The 16030-nt window shown below is 49.3% G+C and overlaps 1 protein-coding gene across 3 annotated transcripts in view; it reads right to left on the reverse strand.

Annotated features, from left to right (window-relative positions):
* Positions 1-16030, reverse strand: part of RHOT1 (ras homolog family member T1) — a 688574-nt gene that overhangs the window by 354446 nt on the left and 318098 nt on the right. For all 3 annotated transcript variants that reach the window (XM_078654375.1, XM_078654374.1, XM_078654373.1), the window contains exons 12-13: positions 8393-8477; positions 6866-7011 (exon numbers count right to left, since the gene is read on the reverse strand). In XM_078654375.1, coding sequence (XP_078510501.1) covers positions 6866-7011; positions 8393-8477 — 231 coding nt within the window. The remainder of the gene's footprint in view (positions 1-6865; positions 7012-8392; positions 8478-16030) is intronic.

Raw genomic sequence — 16030 nt, forward strand, 5'->3', positions numbered from 1 at the left:
GCATTCACAATTCATGCACAGTGGTCAGTGAATCAATCTGAGAACTGGAGACTAAGGGCTCAAGGAGTTTGGTGCATAAACATGTAATTAGATATGTTGGGACTGATGATCACATCTGGGTTTCTGTAACCATTTATATGGACGTTGGTTAGCCAGATGACTTGGTCCTGAAGAGACCCCTTCATTTACTTGGGGTCGAAACATCAACCCCCCAATCCGCCTCTTCCCAGATTCATTGATATTAGTAGCAACTGTGGTTTTACCTACAGCATCCTAATGCACAAGTTACTACTTGTGTAACGATATATCTGTAAGAGACATTAGTTAGTGATAGATTCCTTACCTTAAAATATCCCCAGGCGTCAGACTGGATCCGGAAATTTTTGCGTAGCAGTACCCTTGCGCGTCGGTAGGCGTCGTCTGCGGCTCCGCGTCAGTCGTCAGCGCCGTGATGACATCGTCGGAGTACTTAGACGCCGCCTCCGCGCGCTGACGTCAGTTCTTAAGACACAGCTTTTCCGCGCCAGAAGCGCCGAGCCATGTTAAAAACCAACACTGGTGCCATTGAAACTAGGGCCCTGAAAGGGGATGACCTTAACCCTAGATATCGGTTCGCAGAACGGGGATGATGGGTGGGTCGGTAAGGAATCTATCACTAACTAATGTCTCTTACAGATATATCGTTACACAAGTAGTAACTTGTGCATCTGAAAGAGACATGTTAGTGATAGATTCCTTACCTTAGAATAGATACCCCAGCAATATCAACCCAGGTGGTGGGTCTGCGAACCAATAATCACACCAGAAAGTCCTGGAGGACGGAACGGCCAAAGAAGCCATCCCTCCGGACTTGACTGTCCAGGCAGTAGTGTCTTGAAAACGTGTGCAGCGAGGCCCACGTAGCTGCCTGGCAAATGTCCTGCAAGGGCACTCCCCGGCCCAGGGCAGTTGTAGTCTCCGTGGCACGGGTGGAATGAGCCCGCAATCCAACAGGGGGCTCCTTTTTAGCCAAGGAGTAACATGCCTGGATACACAAGATGATCCACCGAGAGATGGTCTGCTTGTGCACCGCTTTTCCCTTCTTAGCGCCCACGTAACCAACAAAGAGTTGGTCATCCACCTGGAACTGGCGTGTGCGATCCAAGTAGAATGATAGCGCACGTTTTGGGTCCAGACGGTGGAGCCGCTCTTCCTCTAGAGGGATGCGGTGGCGGAAAGAAGGTGGGCAAGGTGATAGCCTGCCCGATATGGAAGGCCCTGACAACCTTGGGCAGGAAAGATGGCCTAGTCCGTAACACAACCTTGTCCGGATGGACAGAAAGGAAAGGGGGTGTACATGAAAGAGCCGGAACTCACTCACTCTCCTGGCAGAGGTGATGGCAACCAGGAAAGCAGTCTTCAAAGTAAGAAGACGGAGAGGACAGTTGTGAAGTGGCTCAAGTCCGACTGAGGCATCACAAACGGAACAGGAGGGAACGTGTGTGTGATGCCCTTCAGAAAGCGATTAACAATAGGGGCCTTGAACAAAGAAGGTTGATCAGTTAGCCTTGGAAAGGCTGAAAGGGCAGAAAGGTAGCCCTTGATAGTGCCCAGAGCAGAGCCCTGCTGGGCAAGAGAAAGAAGGAAGAGAAGAACCTCAGGAAGAGAAGAACCTCAGAAAGAGGGGCAGCAAGAGGATCCACAGCCTTTGCTGTGCACCATGCCACAAATCTGTTCCACCTGCAGGCGTATACCGACTTTGTGGAGGGACGCCTGGCTGCCAGAATGACATTACAGACTTCAGGAGGCAAGTCAAATGGCCTCAACTGTCGCCGCTCAATCTCCAAGCATGGAGGTGGAGACTGGACAGGTTCGGGTGGAGGACCGTCCCCTGCTGCTGCGACAGAAGGTCCTCCTGAAGAGGCAGATGAACCGGGGGATCGACTGACATACTGAGTAGCTCTGGATACCAGTACCTTCGTGCCCAGTCCGGAGCCACAAGGATGACTTGTGCCCGGTCGCGCTTGATCTTCTTCAGCACTCTGGGCAGAAGTGGTATAGGCGGAAAGGCGTACAACAGACAGCAACTCCACACGCGACGAAAAGCGTCGCCGAGCGAGTGCCGCCTTGAAAATTCCAACGCGCAGAACTGATGGCATTGCGCGTTCTCTTCGGTGGCGAATAGATCTGACCAAGGCTCTCCCCATCGCTGAAAGAGGCCTTGCGCCACGTCCGAGTTCAGACGCCATTCGTGATCCATCATGCACCGACGGCTGAGTTCGTCCGCCCTGGCGTTCAGAGAACCTGCCAGGTGTTGAACCACCAGGGTCACGCCCTGACGTTCCAGCCACTGCCAGAGGCGCAGAGCCTCCTGGCAAAGGGTCCACGACCCCACCCCGCCCTGTTTGTTGCAGTACCACATGGCGGTGGTGTTGTCCGTGAACACCTGCACTACACTCCCCCGGACAGAGCGGAGGAATGCCTTCAGTGCTAGACGAATCGTCCGCAGCTCCAAAAGGTTGATATGGAGCCGGGACTCCGCCGGAGACCAGAGGCCTCTGATCTCCGCCTCTCCCATGTGGCCTCCCCAGCCCTGGAGGGACGCGTCCGTCACAACTATGTGCTCCGGTTGGGGAAGGGAGAGGGATGTGCCGCTGACCCAATCGCGGTCCGTGAGCCACCACTGCAGCGGTCTTGCAGTGCCCTCCGAGATCAGGACATGGTCGAAAAGGTTGCCCTGATGCTGGGCCCACTGAAACTTCAGGTTCCACTGCAGAGCCCGCATCCGCCACCGGGCGTGATGCACCAGAAGGATGCAGGAGGCCATCAGCCCCAGAAGCCGCAGCGTCAACCTGACCAAGACCCGGGATAAAGGCCGAAAGAGTGGAATCAGAGCCTGAATATCCCGGACCCGCTGTTCGGGAGGAGAAACCCGAAACTGCGCCGAGTCGAGAACCGCTCCGATTAAGAGGAGCTTCTGAGAGGGGCACAGGTGTGACTTCGGCACATTGATGGAGAACCCCAGCTGATGCAGGAGGTCTGCCGTCGTCTGGAGGAGGCTGACGACTGTCTGGGGCGAGCCCGCCTTCAACAACCAGTCGTTGAGGTAGGGGAAGACTGAAACCCCTAACCTGCGCAGATGAGCTGCGACCACCGCCATCACCGTTGTGAACACCCGTGGGGCGCTTGTAAGGCCGAAGGGGAGCACGGTAAACTGAAAGTGCTCGTGGCCAACCGTGAACCGTAGGTAGCGCCGGTGGGCCGGCAGGACGGGGATGTGGAAATAAGCGTCCTGCAAGTCCAACGCTACCATCCAGTCTTCTGGGTCCAGGGCAGCTAGGACCTGAGCCAGTGTCAGCATTTTGAACTTCTCCTTCCGGAGGAAGCCGTTGACGTTCGGAGGTCCAAGATAGGGTGTAGGCCCCCTTTGCCCTTCTTGGGTACCAGAAAGTAGTGGGAGTAACAACCACACCCTACTTCTGGCCCAGGAACGCGCTCGATGGCCCCCTTGACCAAGAGGGCCGTAACTTCCTCCTGCAGAGTCGCAAATGATCCCCCGATACGCGGTGGTATTGCGGTGGCATGGCTGGAGGGGTCGTCACGAAGGGGACGGAGTAGCCCCTTCGGACGATTTGCAGCACCCACCTGTCCGAAGTGAGCCAGTGGAGGAGGTGATGGCGAACCCTGCCCCCCACTGGCGACACATGGGCCTGAAAGCACGGACTAGGAGGGTTTGGAGGCAAATGCTGCGGGGGAAGGTGTGGACTGACCTCGCCGTTGTCCCCGACCGCCGCCACGGCGGTTTCCACGGCCGCCACCGCGTTGGGTATTACCCTGCGGAGCGTGGCTGGCAGCACGTGTGGGTACACCCCTTCCGTGGCCACGAAAGGAGTGAAAGGCAGCCGATTGCTGGCGCGGGGCCGAGAGGCCCAAGGACTTGGCCGTAGCCCTGGAGTCCTTAAAGCGCTCAAGCGCATGGTCTTGCCTTGTCGCCAAAAAGGCGACGGCCATCAAACGGCATGTCCATGAGTGTATTCTGGACATCAGCCGAGAAGTTGGCGGATCTCAACCAGGCGTGGCGACGAATCGCCACCGTCGTAGCCATCGCTCTGCCCAGTGAGTCGGTGGTATCCAGTCCACACCGAATAGAATAACGTGCCGCATCTCGGCCTTCCACAAGGGCTTTGCCGAGTTTAGCCCATACCTCCAACGGGCATTCTGACAGCACGTCCGCGACCGTATTCCACAGGGAGTGGGTGTAGCGGCCCAAGAGGCATGCGGTGTTAGAAGACCGCAGTCCCAAACTTAGGGAGGAGAATACCTTCTTGCCGTATTGCTCACACCTCTTGGATTCCCTGTCAGGCGGAGCCGACGGGAATGTGGTCTGGGAATTGGAGGCCTGGATCACCAGGCTCTCAGGGGTGGGGTGGGTGGACAGGAAACAAGGGTCGCCCGGGGCCGGGCGGTGGCATCTGGCCACGTTCCTATCTACAGGCGAACCTGTAGTGGGCCTGGACCAAGTTTCCAAAAGAACGTCGGTCAAGGCCTCATTAAACGGCAGCAGAGGCTCAGCCGAGCTTGACTGCGGTTTAAGGACCTCAGTGAGGAGGTTATTCCTCACGGCCGCGACGGGGAGTTCAAGGCCCAAGGCCTTGGCCGCCCGCGTCAGCACCACACTATAGGCAGCTCCCTCCTCCATAGCCACGGTAGGAGGGGAGACAAAACCATTGTCTGGTGAAGTGTCCAGACCACTGGCATCCCCAAGTTCACCTGTCCAGTCCTCCTGGGACTGACACTCCCGTGTCAAAGGGTCCTCAGACCCCTCCCAATCCCCCTCATTACCCATCTCCTGGTACCCAGGGGTGTCAAATAATGGGGCCGGCTCATGAAAGGTAAACTCTCCGAACGGCGTCTGAAGCGGCGCCCAGCGGCGCCGCTCCGGCGGCGGAGCCGGGTCGAGGGAGGCCTCGGGGACGGCGCCGCCCGAAGAAGGTGCCGGGGGTGACACCTGAGGGACCGGCGCCGGGGAGGTCGTGAGGTCCACCGGCGATGACCCGGATCCGGAACTGGATCCAGTGGGGCCCTGCGGCGCCGGACCCGAAGGCGCCAGCGGCGCCGAGGCCGAAGCACTTAACGGCGTCAGGGCTGGAGCCCCCGACCCGCTAGGGCCCCCAGATGGGTCCGCTGGGCACAAAGGCGCCCCGGAGCCCGCTGGGGGAGTGAGGGACCTCATGGCCATGAGGAACCGCTCGATCTCCTCCGAGCAACCGCTCGATCTCCTCCGGCGTCACGCGCGACCCAGGGACCGGAGGGTATGGGGCCGGACGCGGCGCCTGCGACTCAGACGGAGCCGCGTGGGCGGTGTCACCTGAAACCCTGGCCGCGTCGTGCGAGCGTCGGGGGGAGTCGGAAGAGCGATGACGTCTCTTAGACATCTTGTGCTTACTTGACGACTTCGACCCAGAGAAGTGATGTCGACTCCCGGAGCTATGGTGGCTCCGCTCCCGCGACCGGTCCCTCAACCTCCGTCCGGACCGGGACCTCTCTCGGCGCGGGGCCGACTGCCGGAGTTCGAGTCGCTTGCGGGACCGCTCCCGCCTAGCTTTCGAAGTCAGGGCCCGGCAGTCGGAACAGGTCTTATTGCCGTGGTCGACGCCGAGACAGTGGAGACACCAACGGTGAGGGTCCGTGACCGACATTAGTCGGTCGCAATCCTCATAGTGCTTAAAACCAGGCATCCCTACCGGCACCGTTCGGAGTCGAAGACTCGAAAAAGAATGACCAAAAGAGATCAACAAAGTTTAGTCAAAAAAGACTAAGGTACCACTTTTTCCGGATCTGCACGCGGAGGAGGCGTCTAAGTACTCTGACGACGTCATCACGGCGCCCACGACGCCGACGACGGACACGGAGCCGCAGACGACACCTACCGACGAGCAACGGTACTGCTACGCAAAAAATTCCGGATCCAGTCTGACGCCTGGGGATATTCTAAGGTAAGGAATCTATCACTAACGTGTCTCTTTCAGATATGTACACCTGAAAATTATGTACAGAACCAAGGGGAATGTACCGTGTATATTATTATATGTGATAAAAATGTTTGTTCACTTATTTGAGCACTGCGTCGTCTGCACTCTGTTCACCGATCCACTGAAGACTGCATATGAATTGCGAATACATATTATTGTAAGTAACCTTTATCAGTACCTTGTTTTCTTCTCTATTTTCAAGTAAGGAGATATTGCTGTGACTGTATAATAGGACATAGGATGTTGAATTCCCCAAAATCTTCCACGGGTGTCCCACAGGGAATTGTGTATATAAGAGATATTGACCCTGGTCCCCGTGGGCATACAGGGTTGGCCTTGTGCAGTATTACAGTCCCTGGTTGCCACCTAGAGTCAAATGTCTTTGAGACCTTTTTTCCAGATTGAGTCAGGTGTCGGATTCCTTCTGTTCAACAGACGTCAGGAAACCTGAGTTCATTTCTTCTGGTCAGGAATCTTCTTTATTCCAGCATAGCCTTATTCTTTAGGTGAAATTTTCCCCAGGTGTTGGAATGTTCCACAGGGGTTTAAAGCTGGAGGTGGAGAGTGCCACTGCCTTTTTCTTGTGCAACCACACCACTGTGTCCTTTACTTAGCTCTGAGAACAGAGATAAAGGAGGCAGTGGGTGAACATGTGACCCTGCTCAGGGTTGTCACAGGCCCTTAAACATTTCTCAATATCACCTCATCTGAAGAACCCTATTGCAACACCGCTTGTGACTTTCATGCTGGTGGACCATACTGATCTGAATGGTAATACAAAATAATGAACTAGAAAAATTACATAATTCTTATTTTTAATACGAGAAGTCCATTCAAGAAAAATGCATACTCACGTCCATTGTGAAAGAAACCCCTGGTAAGTGATCCAGCCTCTCTCATTTGTACAGACTGTATTGTTGACGTCTGGTCCCCAAGGCATATAAGGAAAAACTTTAAATAGATCTTTGAGTTCATCAGGGGACAGCGCACAATCTCTATCCTAAAATATGAAATAAAGCATAAGGTCAAGCTGGTTACGTTTGTACTAATGTTATATCCCTACATTCATGTACAGTCTTTGACATTAGTGCTTGTAAAGCTTATACACTAACAAAAGACAAAGCTTACAAACACAAAAAAAGCTTATCACAGAGTAAATTATTCACGCAGGACCTTCAAAGCCTAAATTGAACGTCTGATACCCATGGGAGATTAGGTGATTAGCCCATGCACTTCATAAGCATTGCTCTCAGCCCAAAACAATTATTTTCCCACTTTAATTAATTCTGAAGTGTCAGCAAGTTGCTTATTTTAAAAATCGCATTGATTATGCACGTATGCAAATTTTGGATATACCGTTTTGCTATCAAGAATATAATCTTTTGCATTCATATTAAAAGCTACTCACAACACCTTTTGTACAGAACCCAGTATAAAAGTTCGTTGTCAATATGTATATCAAATAGTATTCAACATATATTAAAATGCACTAATCATTCAAAGAAAGACCACAGTCATGTAAGAGACAGATTAAATAATTTTGTGTTGACCAAATCATAAATCTACTGACATTCAGACAGGTTTACTGAACTCCCAACTAGAGATTTAAGACTTCAGGTTCAGCAAATCTGTCAGGCCCTGATGACATCATGGTAGATGGTCCCAAAGGAAAGCCACTTCGAGTATCCAGACCAGACATCACACACTGCAGTAGAGGCAATCAGTGCTTCTACAAAATGAATCAAAATCTTATTCATTTTACCAATCAAACTCTTCTGAACAGTTTAATCTATACAGGTTCTTTACTTTTCGAAATATCCCAAGGCAGGGTAGAGGGGAGGTAGAAAAGGCTTAGCTGAGTTACTTGCCTTACATTCCAGCTCCCCTTTTCTCCACTTCATTCCACTTTTGTTGGTTTTAAGCGATACCATTGTTTTTTAATCAACTTGAATCCATTAAAACGAACTGGATGAGTTTTGCACTAGTTGCGCTGTGGTAAACCTGCTCCTGTTCTACACCTACACAGACGCTATGCCAAGTGGCTCTCTAAAAGGTTCTTAGTACACATGCATTTCAGGGGATTCCATGGAAGCTTCTGAAGAAATTAGGCAATTATACCAAACTCAACTACTGCACCGCCCCCGCATCCGGGTGATAAATGATAATGAAGGCCATGGACTGGTCAAACACAGCAAGAACTGAAATAGAGCTCTATGTCCATAGGCCCATGTAATTCACCTGTTACAGGAAAACAGGGAGGCAGGTCTAGGGTCAGTTATAAGGTTTTTTAAAAATAAATTTGTTGATCTCCTGTCACATTTGGTGATGCTATTTTGAGTTTTAAAAAAAGGAGAAAAAAATACAACAGCTGAACGGCCTACCTGATCGTGCTTATCGAAAATACTTTGTAGAAATAAATAAGCATGGTGATTAAGTTCAGTTGTGCAGTCGGGTGGAATTTTCAAACTATTAAGAAAACAGAACAGCAACAGGTAAAAAAACACTCCAATTAACACTTTAATAATCTAATAATCATTCATTTGGTTGAAAAGCTTAAGTTATATTTTCCAACTCACAAGCTATAGCTCATGCAATAACCTCCAGTTTCAATTTTACAGCAAGAGGATAATAGTGCAAATATTAACATAATATCACATTCCAAAACATGCTACTAAAAAGGCAGCTTCCTCATCACAAAATATGGAAAGGAGTAGTACACAAATACACAATGTGTTTTTCTAAGTGAGAAATTCTACGTTCTCTAGCTCTACTGGTGCTTCTCTTATGATCACTATACCGAATTCCACCTTATATTTCTAAGGGTTCAACTACTTTATTTTAAAAAACTGTACCTGTCCTTCTACTGACAGTGCAACATTTGGTTTCACCTACAGCCTTTTTTTGTAAAAAGTAAACTTTGGGATACATAAAACAATTACATCGACTAAAACAAAACGTTAAAGTGTAGAATATCAACAGGTAGAACGAGGCATACAGTCAAGGAGCACTGTTTTTTAATGGTGTATATCTGAATGATTAACCAAGATAATTCAAAAAAGCAAACAACAATGTTGTAGAGTCAAAACCAGCCCTTACCAAAACAAGCTTTTAAATGCAGAATTTCTTGTATGTGAATCATCATGATGCCTGAAATAATCTAAGTCCAAGAAATTACTGTAATACATTAAACCATGTTTAGGTCGAAGCCTACCAGACAGCACAGCTGTCTGGTTTGCAAATAGAATCTTAGGAACATTCGGAAAGCTTCCCTGAGAATACATTCCGCAAATTGCTTACCACTGGCTTTGTGGTTTAAAACTCAAATTTTCTTGCTTTCGGTTTACGGACTATTTGTTTTAGGCTGTCCAGCTTGAGTTCATCACTTCATCTTGTGCAAATCCTATTTACTGTATTTTTCTACCAGTCCTGAATTTCTGTAAACGGGCCCTGAAATCTTGTTCTTATCTTGTCACATTTGCTGTGCCTTCAAAGACAGAAGTCAAATGTCACACACTGTTTTCAAAGGACGCTTGGTGTTTACTTTTCCTTCTGTGACTTCAAAGTGAGAGAGTTTATGTGACAATCATACTAGCTACTGAGGTGTGCTGTACAATGTTTTTAGGTCTCGACTAGCGTCCACTGCGCAGCAGTGTCGCGCAGCCGAGGTTTTTTGTTTCTCAGTACTGGGGCTTGAACCCGCCTCTCTCTTGCATTGGCTAGCTCCATAAATGGAGGCTAGCCATTGGAAGAGATGAGTGTCAATCAGCCTTCTCCCCGGCTTGAGCAGATTCGTGGGCGTTTCTGTCTTTTTTAAGCCCCGCCCCTTTTTCCCGTTGTGCAGAGATGGGCCCATTGTGGGTGTTTCCTTTTTTTTCTTTCTTTCAGGGCTGTTTTTTCGTCATTGCGTTTCTGTTGCCAGGATGGAAGGACGTAGCGATTGCTCCGCTGCTCTGTCCCATGGTTGAATACAACGCCTTTACTTGTAATCTCCTGGTAAGAAGGAAGAGATGTCTCGTTGAAAATGTAATCTTCCCCGACCTTAATTTTCCCTTCTCTAAAAAAAAAAAATAATAACGGCAGTATTTATCCGTTCCATTGCCTGGTTTTAAATACCCCCACACACTTCGTTTAATTTTTGAAACTGTGCCAAGCAAGTGACGGTCATCGGGATGTGTTTACTTCTCCTAGTCTATCTCATGAGCGGAAAGTGATTTCCAGGGGTCACCACCTCTCTTGTTTTTGGAAGAAAGGCTTCATCTCCTCCCTCTCCCCCATTGTGTTGTGCTTCTTGGCCCGTCCCTGGACCCTGCCCCTCGTTCCCTTCCCCTCCTTGTTTCGGAGGGAGGGTTCATTAACTCGACCCCTCTTGTTGGTGCTGTGTTCGGGGCCCACGTCACGGTATGTACAGCGTGATGGTTCTGGCGGTCTCCTCCTTTCACCCAGTGGGGGCTGGGCTGTGTTGCATGTGTGTATGGAGGCCGCAGACTGCGCTGCCAACACCATCCGATCCTTGAGGCTCAGGCAACTATGGCCCCATCCGCCTCCTAACTCCGAGGGCTGCGTTTCTGTGACGGGTGTCCTCCTGTCGCTGCCAGCACTCAGTAAGCGTGGGCATCACCTACAGGGGGAGAGGGGACGCCAGAAAGGGCTACCCCTCCCTGCAGCACACACACCCTCCACCACTCACTAAACCCCTCACTGTAACACACTCCCACTCCAGAACTCACTACTGCCCTCACTGCAGCACACTCGCCCTCCAGCACTCCCCTCTGCACTGGTGCACTCGCGCCAGCCTTTACTGTCCCTCCCCTACCCTCACGGCACCCTCCGAGACGCTGCCTGCTTCTCACATTCACACGCACTAAACACGCCTTCATCCGCATTAAAACTTTTAAACTTTTCAATTAAAATAACTACGCACCCCCACCCTCTCGGACCCTCGGTGCATCAAGCCAGCCCTCAGTGAACCCTTCCCCCCCGCCCTCACTACCCGTAACCCTATCCCTCTTACTTGGGCGGCATTTGTTGGGGACGTTGCGGGTGACAGGAGTGAGCTTCCTGCTCCATTTTACCCAATGAGGCCTCTACCGCCTCCTCTGCCTGGTGAAAGAGCTGCCTCCACCCCTGCCCTGGTGCACGCGGTTTATGATCTGACCGGGTGGGACGGAGGGATAAGGGGGGTGAAACTTGATTTCTCTGCTGCATTCCCCTCTCACCTTGTGCATTAACTTGCGGTGCACAGTGGGATTGTGGCGCGCCTGTGGGAAAGTTTTATTGCGACTGAAAGCACCACAAGGCTATTAGCGTCATTGTGGGCACTATCGGAGTAGTTGCGCTGTCTGGCAATAGCCTTGCGTTTCACGTCACTTGATCACTCGCTCATATACTTATTCTACAATGCACTCATTGTCTCATGCACTCACTCTCAACCATTCAGCCTCTCATACACTCAGCCACTCACTCAATAGCCACTTAGTTGCCCACTCAGTTAATTTAACACATTGAATCACACTCGCTCACTCTCTTTTGGCCTTTGTGCACACTAGCAGCCCCCAGGAGACGAGGCGCTGTGGTGTGGCGCAAGTTGTCTGGCAGATTTACGGGAACGGGCCAGTAATCCCAGGGCGGCTCTGAGATATGTTTTCACAAGTGAACGCCACCCTTCAACCAATATTAAGGGGCTCCCCAACAATAAACGGGTGTTATTAACAAACTAAATCACTAGCTAGTGTTCTTTGTTGAAATACAAATTGCAACCCGGCAAGGGGCTAAGGTGTATAATTCGTGGCGCCAGAATTTAATTTCTGCAATTAAAACAATTCGCACCCCACCCCTCTCCGAGTGGAAATAGGCCCAAGGAAGTTTGAGAAGTGTCTGCGCATGCGTGGCAATTGCAGGATATTTTACAAATGAAATCCTGTTTAAACTTACGGCAAGGGCCCGTCCTTAGCCATCTACTGAGCAAATACGTTCAGGTATGTCTAACATTAAATATACAAGTTCGGCTCCAACATTTATTGAAAACATAAGTAGACAATTTCAGAATTCTTCACATATGTAAAGTGCCTTAAAAGCCCCATAGCTGTTTTGACTCTGGGGTATTAAAGGGGCCCACCAGCATATGATACGACATTGGTGCATTCTGGAGTCATTTGACCTTTATCTGCTTGTGAACTGTAAACATCCTATTTTAAAGGTAAATCTAGCGCTCAGAAGCCCCCACAGTGTGGTACTAAATGCAGCATACTTGCACCCTCAAACAAGCTGAGTGCCATCTACAGTGTAAAATACAGTGCTGAGCAGATGTAATTCATTGTCCACAGAAATCAAACCATTATTGAAAGCACTTCGACGCGGTCAGGGGTAGTAAGCGCTATATAAATGAAATGACAGTTACAATAGAGCAAGCCGTCAAGGTGTGTAAAAGGGGTAGGTAAAACAGAAAATGCTTGCAAAATAAATTTGAAAAATATTTCACAAAATTTCAGCAGTAAGAAAAGTTCAATTGAAGCTCGTCTTTTTTTTGTGATTCTGAATTGTGATTGTTGCAAATATTTTAATAGGATCAAAACAAAAAGACACTTTACATGTGTGATGCACACATGAGAGATGTGCACAGAAAAACGATTTCCACGTCTTATCATTTATGTGTCACGCAGGGTTAGCAGTAAAGCTGCATAATTGATACAAATGTAGTGCCCAAATGTGCTCTCTGTAAAAGGCAGTGCCCTAGCACACCATGCTTCAGTCATACACTTTGGACAATGGCCTCCCCACTCGCCCACCATTCTCCTGTCCAATCCTTTCTCTCTTCCCCCCGCCTCTCCTTCGCTCTCTCTACTACTTAATCACTCTCTAATACTCACTCTACTACTCCACTACACACTCTCTACTCCTCTACTACGCACTCTCTACTACGCACTCTCTACTACTCACTCTCTACTACTCACTATTACTCACTCTACTACTAGGTCTCGCATTTGCAAGAGATTAAGCTATTAGCATTGTAAATGACAACGCCACTTATTTATCTCTTTTCAAAACCAACACATAAATAAAAATTTTGTCATTTACGATGCCAATAGCTCTAACTTTTGCAAAGGCGAGACCGTTGCATTGTGAATGCTTGTTTTCTCTAGCACGAAACAAAATTTAAATGTTTGTTAAAGAACAGATATTTCAGAATATGGAAATCACAAATGAAGCACATTTTTGGTAATTCCGAAGTGTGGTGGAAACAAATATTTTACTATGATCAAAAGAAATCAATACACTAGGTGATGGCATTTCCACACATTATCCTATGTGTGCTGTATACTTGCATCAGTAAAACTGTATGTCTGTGCAAATGTAATAGTCATTTCAATTGAAGATGCATTGCCTGTAATGGCAGTGTGCTGCCACACCATGCATACTGCACTTTACCCTAATCCACTGTACTTTGCACCACTCCAAGCCACTGCACTCTACACTACACTAAGCTACTCCACGCTGCGTCACGGCACTATACTCTGCACCACTCCAAGCAGCATCACTGCACTATACTCTGCACCATACCACTCGACACCTCTCTACTCTACGCCACTCTACTCTATGCTAATACTCTAAACCCCACACAACTCTACTATGCACCACTGAACTCTTCACCATTGCACTCTACGCCAATCCACTCTAAGTCACTCTAATCTATTCTGTGTGACTATACTCTCATACTCTACTCTATGCCACTGAACTCTGCTCTGAAACAACCTGTGCCACTGCACTCTAAGCCACTCTATCCTCTCTGCACCGTTCCACTCTACGCCACTGCAAACCAGCCTGTGCCACTGCACTTTTCACCACTTTACTCAAAACCAATACAATCTACGCCAATCTACTCTGCACCACTTCACTGCAAATCACGATACACTATTCTGCAACACTCTACAACATTGCACTTTATGTAATTTCACTATGAACCATTCTACTCCACTGCACTCTACACTATTGCCCTCTACTCTACATCACTGCACCCTACAACACTCTACTCTGCAACACTGCACTGTACTTTGCACAAGACTCAGAATAAGCTTTATTCGGTTTTTTGTTTAAAACAATAAAAGCAGCAAGAAAAAAAAAAATACATACATGTATAAATGACTCCGCATATCATTCACAAAATGAAAAGGAACCAACTATTAAAGCAAACTAAGATCAATTTGACAATTCAGAAAGTTAGTAACACAAGATTCTTGGATTCCCGTTTCACCAGAAATTGTGGTTCCATGTCATTTGCCTTGGGGACGAATGGGGTCGGGGGCCGGGATAGAAATCGTACAAGTCCCAGATGCGAATGGGGCCATCTCCCTCTTTGGACTGGGAAGATCGCAAATAGGGGACAATGTTCGTACTCTTGAATTTAATTAAGATCAGGTCGCCCGGGATGTTTTTGGGCGACGTACCCAGCCACCCCACCCTCCTAACACTCAGGATGCCGCCATCTAAGGCAGGTGGAAGTGGTCTGTTTTGTTTTAGCCAAGAAATGGCTTTGTTTAACAAGTCCTGGTGAGTTTCAAATTTGCCCTGACTGGGTGCAGGGACCCCAGAAAGAACAGTCACATAAGGGGCGGCTTCTGGAGGTAGGTTGATCCGCATCCTGCTTTTAAGTGCGGTCCTGGGAACTCTATGGGGTACAGGTACGGAGTTATGCGTAATATACTGACTTCTTGGATTTGATATAGACATGAGGGGTTCAAGGGTTTGAACTTTCGTGTGTGTCGTGGGCTTGAGCTTTTCATTGTTACTGTGGGGAAAAGAATGAATGGGTGTAGCAGTTGGTTCAGTTGGAGTATAGTTCCTTAGAATTGTATTTTCGATACTGGTCAACCTGTCTCCCAGATTGTTGATTTTTGTGACCAGGGGTGATAGTACAGTTAATAACAGTTGCTCAATGTGGGCCAGTAAGGTCAATTGAAGAGGTGATACTGAGTCAGGTATTTTATTCAAAGCCTCAGTCGGCAGTGATATAGGAGGGTTAAAGGGAGATAATGAGGGGGTAATACACATTTTATCGGCATTAGATGAAATCTCAATGTCATTGTCATTGTCATTTTCCTCAACAGAGACTCTACCCGCTATAGGGGGGGTAGATAAGTTCTGGGCGTAGTTGGTGCCACACAGGGCATTCAGCTCCTCCCAGATGGACATGATGTGAGGAAAACAGAGCTGCAACAATAAAACGCTACAGTGTTGGATCAATAATGGTAAGATACAGTAGGACAACTCGGTACCTCCACCTTCGTAGTAGCCAAGAGGGGTGGCCCGTCCCGGCCTCCTTGTGCCTCTGAGGGATACAGAGGGCCCGCCCTTTGCCCGGGCTTAGCCCGGCGCAGACCCGCGCGCGATCCCGCGACGCGGAGGGCAGTCCTTCGCTTTAAGCGCCTCCGGGCGCTCCCTGATTGCTGGAGGCGGCGTCCAGCCGCTGAGGATCTTGGGGGATGTAGTCCCCTGTCCCGGCGGCCGCGCTGTGGTGTCCTGGCAGCAGCGGCGATGGCGGGGACAGAGGGGCGCGGGATTGGGGGTGTTCGAGGCAGCAGGTAAGGGACAGCACTTTGGCCCCACAGCACGGACAAAAGAGCCTACTTTGCACAATTCTACACCACTCGATGCTAATGCACTCTACCGTGCACCACTGCATTCTACACTGTAGGAAGGTGGATACCTGACTATGGTTGACCCCAACTTTTTGCCTAGTGTTTTGCTGGTTTCTGACTTAGTTGGCCTGGGATCTTGCTATCCAGGACCCCAGGGTTCCTGCTCTCTCTGTTAAAATGGACTCCATGTACCCTAGGTACATATCTAATTGGATACTGAGTCACCTTATCAGTCCCTGTATAGTATACCTTAGGTATCCAGGGCATAGGTGTACCCAGGGCCTACCAGGGGCTGGAGCATGTATTATGCCACCCCTGGCTGGCCACCCAAACAGACACAACTGGCTGCACGACAGCTGGGGCAAGGTGGTGTAAACACCCTTTGCT

Source organism: Lissotriton helveticus, chromosome 7 (genome assembly GCF_964261635.1).
Source record: "Lissotriton helveticus chromosome 7, aLisHel1.1, whole genome shotgun sequence".
Lineage (NCBI taxonomy): Eukaryota > Metazoa > Chordata > Amphibia > Caudata > Salamandridae > Lissotriton > Lissotriton helveticus.